Consider the following 13,683-nt stretch of genomic DNA (forward strand, 5'->3'; position numbering starts at 1 on the left):
CAGCACAGCTCACTGAGGAGCCAGGCTGGCCACACGCGGAAGTCGCAGTTGGTTAAAGGCCAGCATCAAATGGCACCGCCCGCCACAGACGGTCCCGGGGGGTGGGAGTGGGGGTAAAATGAGGCCGGCTAGCCTTTCCCCAGGGGCCCGGACTGTCAGTCAGTGCCTCACATTCGGTAAGGGTTCTGCCACTGAGATACAGCCCAGCATCTCCCCTTCTTTGTTTGTAAACCTTTTATTTTTTCTTGAGACAAGGTCTCCCTATGTAGTCCAGGCTGGCCTCAAACTTGTGGTGCTCCTCCTGCCTCAGCCTCCCAAGTTCTGGAATTATAGGCATTTACCACCAAACCCGGTTGTTTGTAAATTTTTTTTTTTTTTTTTGTCTTTTTGAGACAGGATCTTGCTATGCAGTTCAGGCTGGCCTTGAGCTTACTTTGTAGCCCAGGCTGGTCTCAAACTCGCAATGATCCTCGTACTTCAGCCTCCTGAGTGCTGGGATTAGAGGCGTGTGCCACCACACCCAGCTGTTTGTAAATCTTGATACAGATTCAAGCTGGCCTAGAACTTGTGATCCTCCTGCCTCAGCCTCCAGAGTAGCCAGGGTAACAGATGGGCACCACTGTGCCCGGCTTTTCTCTGTTCAGACCGAAAGTTATTCATAGGAGTCATGGGTTTTCCTTGCCCAAAAAAGAGGAAGAAATTTCATGAGAGAAAAATGAGGAAGTTCACGCTGGTATGAAAAGAAGGGGTCGGGGGCTGGGGGTGTAACAGAAGAAGAAAGAAGAAAGGGATTGCAAAAGACAAAAAAGGAACTGGTTTAATTTCCCCGAAACTTGAGAAATTCTGTTTGTGATTTCTGCTTTTTTTTCCTGAGCCAGGGTCTCATGTAGTTCAGGCTGGTCTCAAACTCGTGGTGATCCCTCTACCTCAGTCTCCCAAAAGCTGGGGTTACAGACGTGTGCCACCACCCCCGATTTTAGGGTACAGGTCAGCAGTGCTAAGCCCCTCCCCCTGCTGGGGCCACGTCACTTTTACGCCGAGTCCTGTCTTTCAGGATCTTGAGGCAAGAACTTCTCCCTTCTCCCTGAGCTCTCCTGCCCACGTCCCCACCTCCCCAGCTGCTTCATCCTGGGGGCAGGTTGCAGCCGGGAGTTTAGGCCAGGCTGGGGACAGAGCCATCGCCCACCCAGGCTCAGCCTGTCACCGTCACCAACCCTGCAGGGGCTGGCTGGGCACCGTGGCCTTCGTGAGCACATATTCCCAAGATGCCCAGAGTCAGCTGGCCCAGGCGGGACCACACATGGACAGGGAGTGTCCCTGTCCACGGAGCTACAGGGGCAAATGCCACGTGGGTTCTAAGTGGCCCAGCGTGGAGGCATAGGGCACGCCATACACTTTGCTCCATGTGGTTTTATTTTTTTATCTTTTTGAGACAGGGTCTCGCTATGTAGTGAGGCTGGCCTTGAGCTCACTCTGTAGCCCAGGCTGGTCTCAAACTCACAAGTGCTGGGATTACAGGCGTGCGCCACCATGCAGAACTTCCCATGTGCTTTTGAACATTCACAAGTTGTACAACCATCACCACCGTCACCGCTGACCCCCATTCCTTTTTACTGCTAATAGCTGGGCATAGCGCTACATGCCTGTGGTCCCAACTACTTAGGAGGCTGAGGCAGGAGGATCTCTTGAGCCCAAGGGTTCAAGGCCAGGCTGGGAAACATAGCAAGATTCTCTTTCTCAAAAAACAAAAACATATTGCTGCATAGTAGTCCCTTGTGTGGACTTAGGTTCCCAGAGAGCCGAGCAGTAGGCTTTGGATATGGATAGGAGAGGACAGGGATTTTTAGGGGAGGCAGCTCCGTGATTACAGAGGCTGAGATGTCACAGCCCTTTGCCAGTGAAAACCCCAGGATCTTGGCTGCAGCTCCGTGCAGGTCCAGAGGTCTCAGAACCCAGAAGTGGGCAGTGTGATTCCAGCCCAAGACCAGAGGCTGGGGGAGCAGGGTGCTGGGGTTGATCCCGTATCTGAGGGCTGGGAGCCTGCATTCTGCTGGTTGAGGCCTGGTTCACCTGTCCTCACGGCCCCAGGATGGGAGGTGTGCCCACACTCCATGCTGCGGAACCACCCACAGACTCGCACAAAGGACCCGTCCCCAGGAGAATCACCACGCTGTTCCCCAGCTGTGGCTACTGGGGTGGTTGCACCTCGGCTGTTCTAAGTCACACTTCCCAGACACTCATGTATGGTATTTTTTTTTTTTTTTTTTTTGAGGCAGGGTTTCACTACGTAGCCCAGGTTGGCCTCAAACTTGCAGGGATCCTCCTGCCTCAGCCTCCTGAGTGCTGGGATGACAGACGTGCGCCACCATGCCTGGCTCCTGTGTTTTTATATGCACATACATCTTCATTTCTCTTATCTCTTGTGTGTTCCTGGTTGATACAGTAACACTGTTGCTTTTTTTTTTTTTTTTTTAAGACATGGTCTTGCTGCCGGGCGTGGTGGCACACACCTGTAATCCCAGCACTTGGGAGGCTGAGGCAGGAGGATCATTGCGAGTTTGAGGCCAGCCTGGGCTACAAAGTGAGCTCAAGGCCACCCTGAACTGCATAGCGAGACCCTGTCTGAAAAATACCAAAAAAAAAAACCACCCCAAAACAAGACATGGTCTTGCTATGGCACCCAGGTTAGCCTTCAACTCACTATGGAGCCCAGGCTGGCCTCAAACTCACAGAGATCCTCCTGCCTCAGCCTCCTGCATGCTGGGATTATAGGTATGCTCTGCTACATCCAACCCTGTCTCAAGAAAAGAAAAAAAAACCTGACCCATTCAAATAGAGTTGCAGATATTATTTATATTCATTTGTTTTGTCTTTTTGAGACAGGGTCTCACTATGCAGCTCAGGCTGGCCTCAAACTTACAACGATCCTCCTGCCTCAGCCTCCTGAGTGCTGGGATTACAGTCACGTGCCACCATGCCCAGCTTTACATTCATAAAGTTAAGCCAGCAAGACCCTAAAAATCACTAAGTGAAATCAGATTGTGGTTGGAAAGATAATCAGCTGACAATTCTTTATCTTCGGCAGAGACATCAGCCGCTCTTGAATACCTCTGGAGCCAGGCAGCTTACCCCTTGCCCGGCTGCTCAGCAGGCAGAGTCCAGAGGCCAATAAATGCCAGCTTTGGTGGCTGCTGCACAGCTCCTGCAGGGTCCCCGTTCTGGACGCCACCTTCTGCCTGGTGAGAAGGCCTGGCATTAGAGGCCAAACCCTTAACTGGAACCAGCTGGGGCTGCGCTACGCAGAGCTCAGATTTTCCTCTGGCCCAGCCCAGGCCCCCAGCCAGCCCAGCCAGCGCCAGGCCTTACCCTGAGGCTCCAGTAAGGTTAAAACAGATCTAGGCTTCTACCAGGGTAGAACCCGGAAAACTTGTAAGAAACCACCAAAGCTTTTGCTTTGAGACAGGGTCTCGCTAAGTAACTCGGGCTGGCTTTGAATTCAACAGCGATCTTCCTGCCTCAGCCTCCCAGGTGCTGGGATTACAGGCCTGGGCCACCACACTCTGCTCAAGGCTTTCTGCAAACCTTGGACACCGAGGTGGGAAAAACAGGCTTCTCCCACCTGCAGCTGTACAGCGGGACGAACGGGCTGTGAGCCGGAAGCATTCCGTGGGTCACAGCGCACTTTGTGTGAGTCATTTTATTATTCTGCACTGTAACAGCTGCTGCGGGCGGGACAGAAGTCACCTTAACGCATCTGCCTGGCTCCAGTCTTCCTTCCGAGTCTAAACTCGCTTGTGACAGCCATCGGCCCGTGTGCCTGTGTGGCAGCTTGTGCGGTCGCCCAGGGTGACAACCCCCCGGCCTGCGTGCCAGGAAACTCCTCTTGTGAACCCTTTCGAGAAACTTACAAAAATGTTTTCTAAAAAGTTTTCACCATAAAGAAAAATATATTTTTACCACCGTGAGATCAGCGTGTGAGGTGTACCCGGCTGTGAGACGAGCACGCGGGGTTCGTGTTCAGCGCCCCACGGCGTCTTGGGCTCGGGCTTCCGGTTCCCGCTGTGAGCCCTGCGGCCGTCTACGACCGTCACTCTGACCCGTGTTCCACGCGTCCACTGGGTGGAAGAAAGGTCCTGCGCCCCGGGGCCCCCTGCAGCTCCCAGCCGAGCCGGGGGCGAGCCCTCCGTCCTGCCGTGCCTACGACCCCCGCTCCGTGAACCGCTGTGCTCGGCAGGCGGCTGATTCCTGGCGTTTTGCTTGGCAGACGCGCCGACTCCCCTGGGCTCCTCCAAGTCCCACGGTGGCCTTTTGGCCTCCAGAGTGGCCTCTGTCTGCTCACAACAGCGGCCTGGGGTCTTTAAGATGCTTCTCTCCAGCCAAAAGCACTTCTGCAGCCTGTGCCGGGGGGTGGCACTGACGTGTGTCACCTGCCACGGCCGAGCACACAGCCCCTCAGCCAGCGGCCCGGCCCCCGCCCAGCCCTCCTCCCCCAGCCCCCAGCCCCCAGCCCACCCGGCTCCTGGGCCTGGGTCTCCAGCTCCCCTGCCCCCCTCAGCCCCAGCCCCAGCCCACCCAGCTTCCCTGAGCCTCCTGGAAGCTGCTTCCAGCCCAGGTCTGCTCTTTTCAGACAGCTTGGCCACCTAGTTCAGGCTGACCTTAAACTCTCAGTGATCCTCCTGTCTCAGCCTCCAAGTGCTGGGTCCCAGGCAATCTTACGGCCTGCTGTCGACACTACCCCAGATGCTCATGTAGCCCAGGCGGCCTCTGCCCCAACAAGGCGCTGGCCCAGCGCATGTCCACCACCGCCGTGCTGGCCCGGAGGGGCAGATGCGGGCCGGGGCACCCCACCTCCCTGCCCCACACTGTCTCCCGCCTCCTGCTCCCACCCCAGCCCCAGCGGGCCCCTCACAGGTACAGGCGCATGGCCGCGTGTGTGGTGGGGCAGTAGCGGGCGTACAGCTGCGCCAGCAGCGTCCGGGACGTGGCCTCGAAGCGCATGCCCTGGCTCTTCTTGTTCCACACGTGGGTGGCGTAGGTGGCGTTGAGCAGCCCTGACAGCTCCGCGGGGCTGATGTCCTCGAAGTACTTCTTCCAGCTCTGCCAGGGCACGGGGTAGAAGGCCTGGCGCGGCAGGGCGGTGACGCCGCGGCAGCTGCGGCCCTGGGCCAGGCTGCGGATGTTGCACCACCGCTTGAAGACGCGGGTGAGCAGCTGGGGGCCCTGGTGGCCCCACACCCAGCCGTTGTAGTGGGCCACGAAGTCGCGCATGCACAGCGCCAGGAACTCGTGCTGCCGCTCGAAGGCCAGGAAGGCGCCGTTGAGGACGTAGCGCGACTGGGCGCCCAGCGCGTTGCTGAGGTTCCCCAGGCTGCGGAGGACGATGAAGTCCGTGTCCAGGTAGACGCCCCCAAATTTCCACAGCAGCGCGATGCGCGCGGCGTCCGAGGTCACGGGCAGCAGGTAGGGCTCCCAGCGCCACCGGGAGGCCGCATGCCAGGCGGCCAGCGGGGTCCCCCGGAACAGCGCGTCCAGGTCCAGCGGCAGCATCTGCACGTTGGGGAAGCAGCCCAGGAGCGAGGTGCCCAGGTTCCGGGGCGGCGGGGCGCCGCGCAGCCCCTTCATCAGCACGGTCACCTGTGCCTCGGGGTGCACCCTGGCGGCCGACTCCACCGAGCACATGAACAGGAAGTTGGGGCTGGTCCGCTCCGAAGTCTCCAGGAAGAAGATGTTGCTGCCCGCAAGTCGCGTGCTGTTGGGCGGGCCGGGGGGCCCCAACGTGGGGCAGGGGATGTCCACAGGCAGGTTATAGAGGCGGCCTTGGTCCTTGGGCTCTCCTCCAACATGCCAGTAGATGATAAGGGAGACGAAGAACGAGAATTTGAAGCCGAAGAGCAAGAAGGTGCAGACCCGCTGCCTGGGGGTGCCCCACAGCAGCTGCAGCAGGCAGTCCGGGGGCCTGGACATAGTCTCCCCAGATCACGGACCTGGCTAGTCTGCAAGAGAGGGACACCAACGTTCAGGCAGGAAGACCTGTGATGCCAGCATCCTGGGAGGCCGAGTCAGGAGGATTTCGAGCTAGTTCAAACCAGCCTGGGCAATTTAGTGACTCACCAAGATGTCTCAAAATAAAAATAAAGAATGGGCTGGGGACGTAGTAAAACAGCAGCCACGGACGACAGACAGAGGTCTCGGTCGGGCCCCTTTCACTTTCTGTAAGAACACATAAGCTCCCAAGCACTGGGCTGGTGTCACCCACGGTGGGCAGCTGGGACATGAAAGGGGACAGTACTGCCACCTGGCATGTGACCAGGCCTGGGGACAGAGAGCCCAGAACAACACCACTTGGCTTAGGAACTGCGTCAGGATGGGCACCACGCTGGGTCCAGGCGCTTGGAGCCTCGAGCAGCGGCAGACACGCGGGGTCTCCGGTTACAGCGGCCCCGCCCTCTAGCACAGGTGTGGAGCTGGAAGGGACAGGGAGCTCGTACCACGGTCTGCGACCTTGACTAACACTAACAGCTTTCCACCCGTCACTGTCCAGTGACGTCCATGTGGCCAGTGGCAAGGGCCACTCCCGTGTGCCACAGATGGCCAGGGTACAAGCCAGGCTGTGGCCCTGTCCTCCCACGTTACGTTCACCCATGCACCTGTTATCACCTAGTAAACCCCGTGAGCCCGCATGCCCTGGGTGACCTTCCCAGCGCCCGCCCACACTGTGTCCTCGGACCCTGACAGTCGTCCTGAGGGGGCCGCGCTCACCTAGGTCGCCCAGACCAGCGAACAGGCCCAGCAAGGTTCTGCAGGTCACGCGGAGTCGCACGGTCCTCGAGCGGCAGGGCAGGGGGTCCAGGTTCATGCTGTCCCGAGCTCCTGCGGCAGGGAGACCGACAGGGGGACCGAGAGGTGCCTGGTCACCCACGTGGTATTTACTATCAACAGCAAGCCGGCCAGCACTCCCCCGGCCCCTTCTGAGTCCCAGTCCCCTCCCTCTGAGCTTGGCAGCCCCAGGGGACAGTGGCATCATTTTTAAGGCAGGGCCCAGGAATCCTGGGTGCCAGGGGGCTGAGGAACCGACCAGGTGCTGTCTGGGTGCCAGAGGAGGCAGGGAGCCACCCCCGGGACACCCAGAATCCCTGAGTAGCCGTCCCCTCACCCCGGAGCCTGGGGCTGGAGCGGGCGGGCGGGCTGGTGGAGACCGTCCCGACTCAGCAGCCAAGCTTCTCCAGCAGCAGGAGCGCAGCCTCTCTGTGCCCTCGTCGCTCCCGTAAGTCCATCTGCAACAGGCGGAGGAGAGAGACATCAGCGCTGGGACTTCCCGGCCTCACCGCACCCAGGCACAGCCCATCTGCCTGCTGCCCACTGGCTGAGCTTGGACAGCTCCGGGGGCGGGAAAGAATCAGACCCAGCCTGTCCAGGAAGCGAGGAGCCTTCAGAAACAGACAAGGACAAGGACATGGTCCACGGGGCAACAGCGCTTGGGCAGGGGGTCAGAGGGAAGCAGCAGGACAGAGGGGTCTCAGCCCCCAGCACACAGGGAGCCAGGCCTCTCCCGCAGCGATCAGCTGCTCACTGACGCCCTCACACCTGGCAGCCAGGGACACTTTAAATGGACAACTCAGAGCTGGCCGTGCTGGTGCACACCTGTTACCCCCGCCCTTGGGAGGCTGAGGCAGGAGGACTGCCGCAAGTTAAAGGTCGCCTGGGCAACATAGTGAGTTCAAGCCCAACCCGGAATACATAGCAAGACCCTGTCTCAAAAGAAAAAAAAAAAATGATTACAGTAAATCTTCACTGCCAAGAAGGACAGGATGTGAGCTGGAAGCAAGGGCAGGATCTGTGGGACTCTGAGGGGATTCGCGGCATGTGTCCTTTCCTGTAATACATTTTTGTTGACTTAAACGTTCACCAGTTTCTCTCACACCTCATACTCTGCCTGCTCTTGTTCTCCTGCGTGGTGCCTTTTACTTATTTGTGGTACAAATCATGACCCTGGCTCCCCCGCCCGAGCTGTGGGGAGAGAGGCTATTTTGGTCCTGAGCATTTTTAACCCCCTGTGAGCCACCGTGATGGGTGGACGGACAGACAGACAGACAGACAGCAGATGGAAGACGGCCAGCCGCAGAGGAGCCTTGACTGCAGGGAGCCCTGGGTGCTGGGACCTGGGCCACTGTGGGCAGGAAGAGTGCGTGACCCGCATCTGGTCACCCAGCTGCACCATATTTGGTGTGGGAGCCAAAGCTCAGGAGAAGAAGCCGCAGCCCTGCGCCCACGTGACCTCAGGCCCCAAGCACGCTCCCGCCCCTCCCCCAACAGGCCTCTCCAGGTGGCCAGCCCGGGCTAAAAGAATCACACAGCAGAAGCTCCGGCATATTTAACGTATGAAGATAGCCAAAATGCAAGATAATGGGGCTTTGTTTTACTGAATCTAATATGCCTTTTCGTTGGTGCCAGGTACCCACTGTGTCGCCTTGCAGGCCAGCGGCAAAGCAAGGGCCCAGGTGAAGGCAGAGCACAGCACACGTGCTCAGCATCTGTAGGACCATGTGCCACTGCCACGCTCCTCACAGCCTGTGTGACAGGAACGCCAGCTTCCTCAGCGTCACCTCACAGGCTCCCAGAGCCACAGGACAGAAGCGTCTGTCTGTCCCCGAGAGCACTCCCAGAGCCTTGCCAGGGCGGGGCAATGACAGGAAGGGCAGGGGAGGGGGAGATAAGTTCCATGCAGTGTGGTTCGCAGAAGAGGAGCGGTCAGTGTAAGGCAGAAACAGAAATACAGCCAATCGAACCAAAGCGAGCCTCCGGAAATGTCGGGACTAAGGTTTTTAAAAATCAAAGCTAGGCATGCTGGCACACGCCTGTAATCCCAGCACTCAGGAGGCTGAGGCAGGAGGATCATTGAGTTCAAGGCCAGCCTGGGCTACAAAGTGAGTTCAAGGCCAGCCTGAACTGCATAGCGAGACCCTGTCTCAAAGAAAAAAAAAGAAAAAGACAAGACAAGGAAACAAAAACTGAACTTGGGGGAGGGATAGGTCTGGATGTTTTGTTCACCCACCTGGGTGACTGATGCCTAGCTGAACTTCCTGGACCAGGTGGTGCTAATTATGGTATAATTTCAAATTACTGCTTATCCTCCTGGGAGGCCTGGAGGCAAGCACACTTGGCACTCTTAGGCCTGGCCTTCTCAAGATGCGCCTCCAGCCGAAGTTGCCAGGTCTTTTATTTTCCACTGACTTCCTAGTGAGCCTAGCTCCTCTCCCACTGTATATTAATTTCTGTTTTGTTCTGTTTTTTTTGTTTTGTTTTGTTTTTTTCTGGTACTGGGAATCGAACTCACGACCTTGCGCTTGCCAGGCAGGCGCTGTGCCGCTGAGCTGAATCCCCAGCCCCTGTATATTAACTTCTAATTTAGCTGCCTAGAACACTAACCCGGCTCTGCTGTTCGAGGGCTCTAGTAGGAGCAGCACTCCCCACAGGGAGAACACAAAGGCCGACACCTGTGGTCAAACTTCTCTAGTTAAGGAATGGAGGTAGTTGGCAACAAGTTCAGCAAACTGTTTTGGCAAACACTTTAGCCAGGTGTGGTGGCGCACACCTATAATCCCAGCACTCAGGAGGCTGAGGCAGGAGGATCACCGAAAGTCTGAGACCAGCCTGAGCTACATAAGGAGACCCTGCTTCAAAAAAAACAGAAACACCTGGAACTCCAGCTGGGCTCACAAAGAAGCCTCGGAATGACCTGAGGCCCCAGTCACTTACGTGATTCTAGATGGTACTGAAATCCTGCTCCCCGTCCTACAATAAAGCTTTTTATAAGAAGAGAAAGAGGCCGGGAGTGGTGGCCCGCTCCTGTAATCCCAGCACTCAGGAGGCTGAGGCAGGAGGATTGCTCCGAGTTCGAGGCCAGCCTGAAATGAATGCATAGTAAAACTGTCTCAAAAAAGCAAAGATTAAAAAAAAAAAAAAAAAACCACCAAAAGCACAGCAAAGCTGAGCGAAGCAATTGAGGACTCCAAAGCAGTACAAATGCCCAGAACTTTTCTTCTACCTCTGAACACCACAACGGTCCTTACCTCACCCAGGTGGCTGTGCCCAACGACCTCTGGGTTCTTTCTCATCAACACAGCGTGTACAGGCCGCTGAGCCGCACTGGGGAAGCACAGATCCCCAGGGTTCAAAGCCGAGGGAGTGTTCCTGGCATCAGCGTGCAGGTGCAGCCGGCCAGGAGCAGCCTGCCCCGGCCGGGGCACTGAAGTCCCTCTGTGGCCAGCGAAGCTGTGCGCCCGGCGGGCGGGTTCGCCCCACCTCCGGCCTGCAGCGGGCGGGGGCTCTGCCGTGGGGAACAGGGGCGGGGCAGCCGGGTCTCACTTCCCCCACGGCCCTTTCGTTCCAAAAGGGAACCGGGCTCAGCCTCCAGATGGGCACGCACACCCCTCTGGGCCGAGGGGAGGTGGGGAGCTGCTTAAGCCCTAGGCCGCAGGAGGCCACTTGTCTCTAAAGGAAGAAAACGAACTTTTCAAGTTCTAGTTTGCAGGGCCAGTTACACTGTGGCTCCTGCTCCTTGCACGGTCCTGAGAGATCGCTGATGCTCCAGGCTGCCCCTCACCTCCCGCCTCATTAAGGGTTCATGAATATGCATAACGTGCCCCGCATGTGATTAAGATCAGCGTTGATTCTGGGACACGCATGCGTGTTGAGCGCCCTGTCAATCATTCCTGTCAGTCACACTGCGGGCACCTGGGCTGGGCGCGGAGCCTTTAAAGTCCGGAAGCCCGGTTCGTCCGTGTGCAGTGGGCAGTGCTTTTGCTTTCTGGCTACCCCGACACCAGTCTTCTTGTTGGCACGGAGTGTCCCCGAGCACAGCTTCCTGTGACCCCCGGTCACTGTCGCCGCCGGCCCCTGGACACCCAGTGCTATGCTCTGCACCTCATCCCTGCCGCGCAGGGGAGCCTGGGTTAAACCTGCTGACCCCATCGCGCCGGTTGACAGAGGTCCTATAAAGGCTATAAGGGAATACTGTAACCCTCCACCTGTCAGATACCAGATACACGGAGTTTGCGCTCCCCAAAGTAGGAGAGTGAATTCTGAGGAACAAGGGAGGTTACAAGTGGGAAATTTTACTGAGGGAGAGACAGCTTCTGAGAGACAGGAGGGGTTCTGAGTGGGTTGCCTCTGACCTACTTAGGGGAAGTTTTATAGAGCGAAACACGAGGTGGGTACAATGTGGGACAAAACTATGATCAACCAGTAAGCTAACAAGTAAAAGAGCTGGGCATGATTGCACACACCTGTAATCTCAGCACTCAGGAGGCTGAGGCAGGAGGACTGCTGTTGAGTTCGAGGCCAGCCTGTGCTACAAAGTGAGCCCAAGTCCAGCCTGAACTGCATAGCAAGACCCTGCTTCAAAAAGAAAAAAAAAAAAAAAAAAAAATTACAAGGACAGCCGGTTAGGTAGCACCGGTCCAGTGGGGCAGCGGTCACGTAGCGAGGGTGCACGGGAGGAGCAAGGAGCTTGCCTGGGAGGGCCGGGCCAGGAGGTCCCGGGCACCCACCTGGGTGAAGAAGTCCGTCTAGACTTCACTGACCAGGTGATACCCATTATAGTCTATTGCTTATCCCTCGGAGAGGCGTGTAGGCCTGGTCATTCCGTCTTTATCCTGAGGCCTGGCCCCCCTCAGATGCGCCGCCAGCCGCGGCTATGCTGTGTTCTCCTCTGCACGGAGCCCCTCGAGGGCCGGCCCTGTCTGGCTGCCTCGAATATTTCTGCTCAATTCAGCTGTTTGTAACCATAGTGTTAGAGCCAGCTAAGTTCGGCGGGAATCTTCTAGGAGTCAGACAGGGCCAGGATCTCCAAGGAGCCAGTGCGGAGGGTGGGATATCTTACAACTGTGGGGGGAACAGACACCTGCAGCTGAGGGCCAGACCTCCACACAAGAGATGAATCAAATGCACCTACGTACTTTCCCTAAGGGTAAGCATCGGGGATTGATATGCTTTTTAATTTTTTTTTTTTTTTTTTTTTTGGTGCTGGGAATCGAACTCAGGACCTCGCACTTGCCAGGCAGGCGCTGTGCCGCTGAGCTTCATCCCCAGCCCTAGCAAGTGCAAGGTCCTGAGTGCGATTCCTGGCTCCAAAATAATAAGTAAACAAATAAATTTCAAAAGGGCTAGGGATTGGGGCTGGGGATTTAGCTCAGCGGCAAAAGCGCCTGCCTGGCAAGCGCTAGGTCGTGAGTTCGATTCCTGGTACCGGAAGAAACACGAAAAACAAAACAAGAAATAAAAGGGCTAGGGATTGATACTCTTTTTTGTTTGTTTGTTTTTCTTCCAGTACCAGAAATCGAACTCGCGACCTTGCGCTTGCCAGGTAGGCGCTGTGCCGCTGAGCTAAATCCCCAGCCCCGGGATTCATACTCTTCATTCATCCTGATCACCTTGGGAAAGCCAGGAAGAGCCTCTGACCCACCCCCTCCAGGAAAAGCTCCTCTCCTGTGTCATGCCCACTTGCTAAGTGACTTGCTTCCCCATTTGATCCTGATTTAAATAATTTTACCGGAGCCATTATACTTGTAATCTTACTAATTGACCACAGTTTTGTCGCACCTTGTGATTTCCCATTTTTCCCCTCCTTGGACCCACCTCACCTCATGGATTTGCTCTATAAAGTCCCTAGAAAAGGCAGGGCCCTTGACAACCCACTTGGGATACCTTCTGTCTCTCTCTCTCTCTCTGTGTGTCTGTCTCTGTCTGTCTGTCTACTCTCTCTCTCCCTCAGACAGAAGCTTTCTTTCCCCAATAAATATATATTCTGCTCTTAACCCCCGTTGTTCCTAAAATTCACTCTTCAAGTTTAGAGATCATGAACTCGTACCAGACATACAGCAGGTTGGGAGCTTCTTTCCCCTGTATCAGTAGCAGGAGTAGAACACAAACATGAATGCACGCGCACACACACACACACACACACACACACATTTATAGATAGCAAGAAGTAGTGGCCACAGCTCTTAACTTTCCCCAGGGTCAGCCTGAAGCATATAGTGAGACCCTGTGTAAAAAAAAAAACCCGATATTTAATCTCAAGTACTACAAAAAAAGATGCTCAAAATCTATGTGAGCAAACTCTTAAGGACCTCAAAGAACACAAAAGTAAACTTGAACACGGGAAAAGACGGAGCATATTTTTGGATGGAGTATGCAGCTCATGACAACACCCATCGTCTCTGGCCCAACTGATATGTTGGATGTGATTTCGGGATTAGAAAAATAAACATACAAGAATCTACAGAAGCTGGGCGTTGTGGCGCACGCCTGTAATCCCAGCACTCGGGAGGCGGAGGCAGGAGGATCGTTGCCAGTTGGGAGACCAGCCTGGGCTACAAAGTGAGCTCAAGGCCCGCCTAGACTAATAGAGACACTGTCTCAAAAAGCCAAAAAAAATAAATAAATAAATCTACAGGAAAACGCTTGAGAAGGAAGGATCTGCTGGCTCTTTACAGATGCAAATATCAAAGTTTCAGGAATTAAAACAAGCCAGCTTTGGCAGATCATCAAACATCAGTGAAACAAAAGAAAACCCAGGAGCGGGCAGAACTTTCATTGCGGAACTTTCAAGTACAATGCAGGCAGCATCTCAGATCAGTACGGTAATTCCGGCCTTTCAGATATGAGGTCTTGGGGGGGGGG

The 13,683-nt window shown here is 55.9% G+C and overlaps 1 protein-coding gene across 1 annotated transcript in view; it reads right to left on the bottom strand.

Moving 5' to 3' along the window:
• Positions 1–4,817: 4,817 nt before the first annotated feature.
• A4galt (alpha 1,4-galactosyltransferase) overlaps positions 4,818–13,683 on the bottom strand; it is a 19,997-nt gene continuing 11,131 nt past the window's right edge. Inside the window, exons 2-4 of the mRNA XM_005379423.2 lie at positions 7,154–7,274; positions 6,760–6,870; positions 4,818–5,993 (exon numbers count right to left, since the gene is read on the bottom strand). Coding sequence (XP_005379480.1) covers positions 4,906–5,964 — 1,059 coding nt within the window. The 5' untranslated portion in view covers positions 5,965–5,993; positions 6,760–6,870; positions 7,154–7,274 and the 3' untranslated portion in view covers positions 4,818–4,905. The remainder of the gene's footprint in view (positions 5,994–6,759; positions 6,871–7,153; positions 7,275–13,683) is intronic.

The sequence above is a fragment of the Chinchilla lanigera genome, unplaced genomic scaffold, assembly GCF_000276665.1.
Source record: "Chinchilla lanigera isolate Chin_1 unplaced genomic scaffold, ChiLan1.0 scaffold00012, whole genome shotgun sequence".
NCBI lineage: Eukaryota > Metazoa > Chordata > Mammalia > Rodentia > Chinchillidae > Chinchilla > Chinchilla lanigera.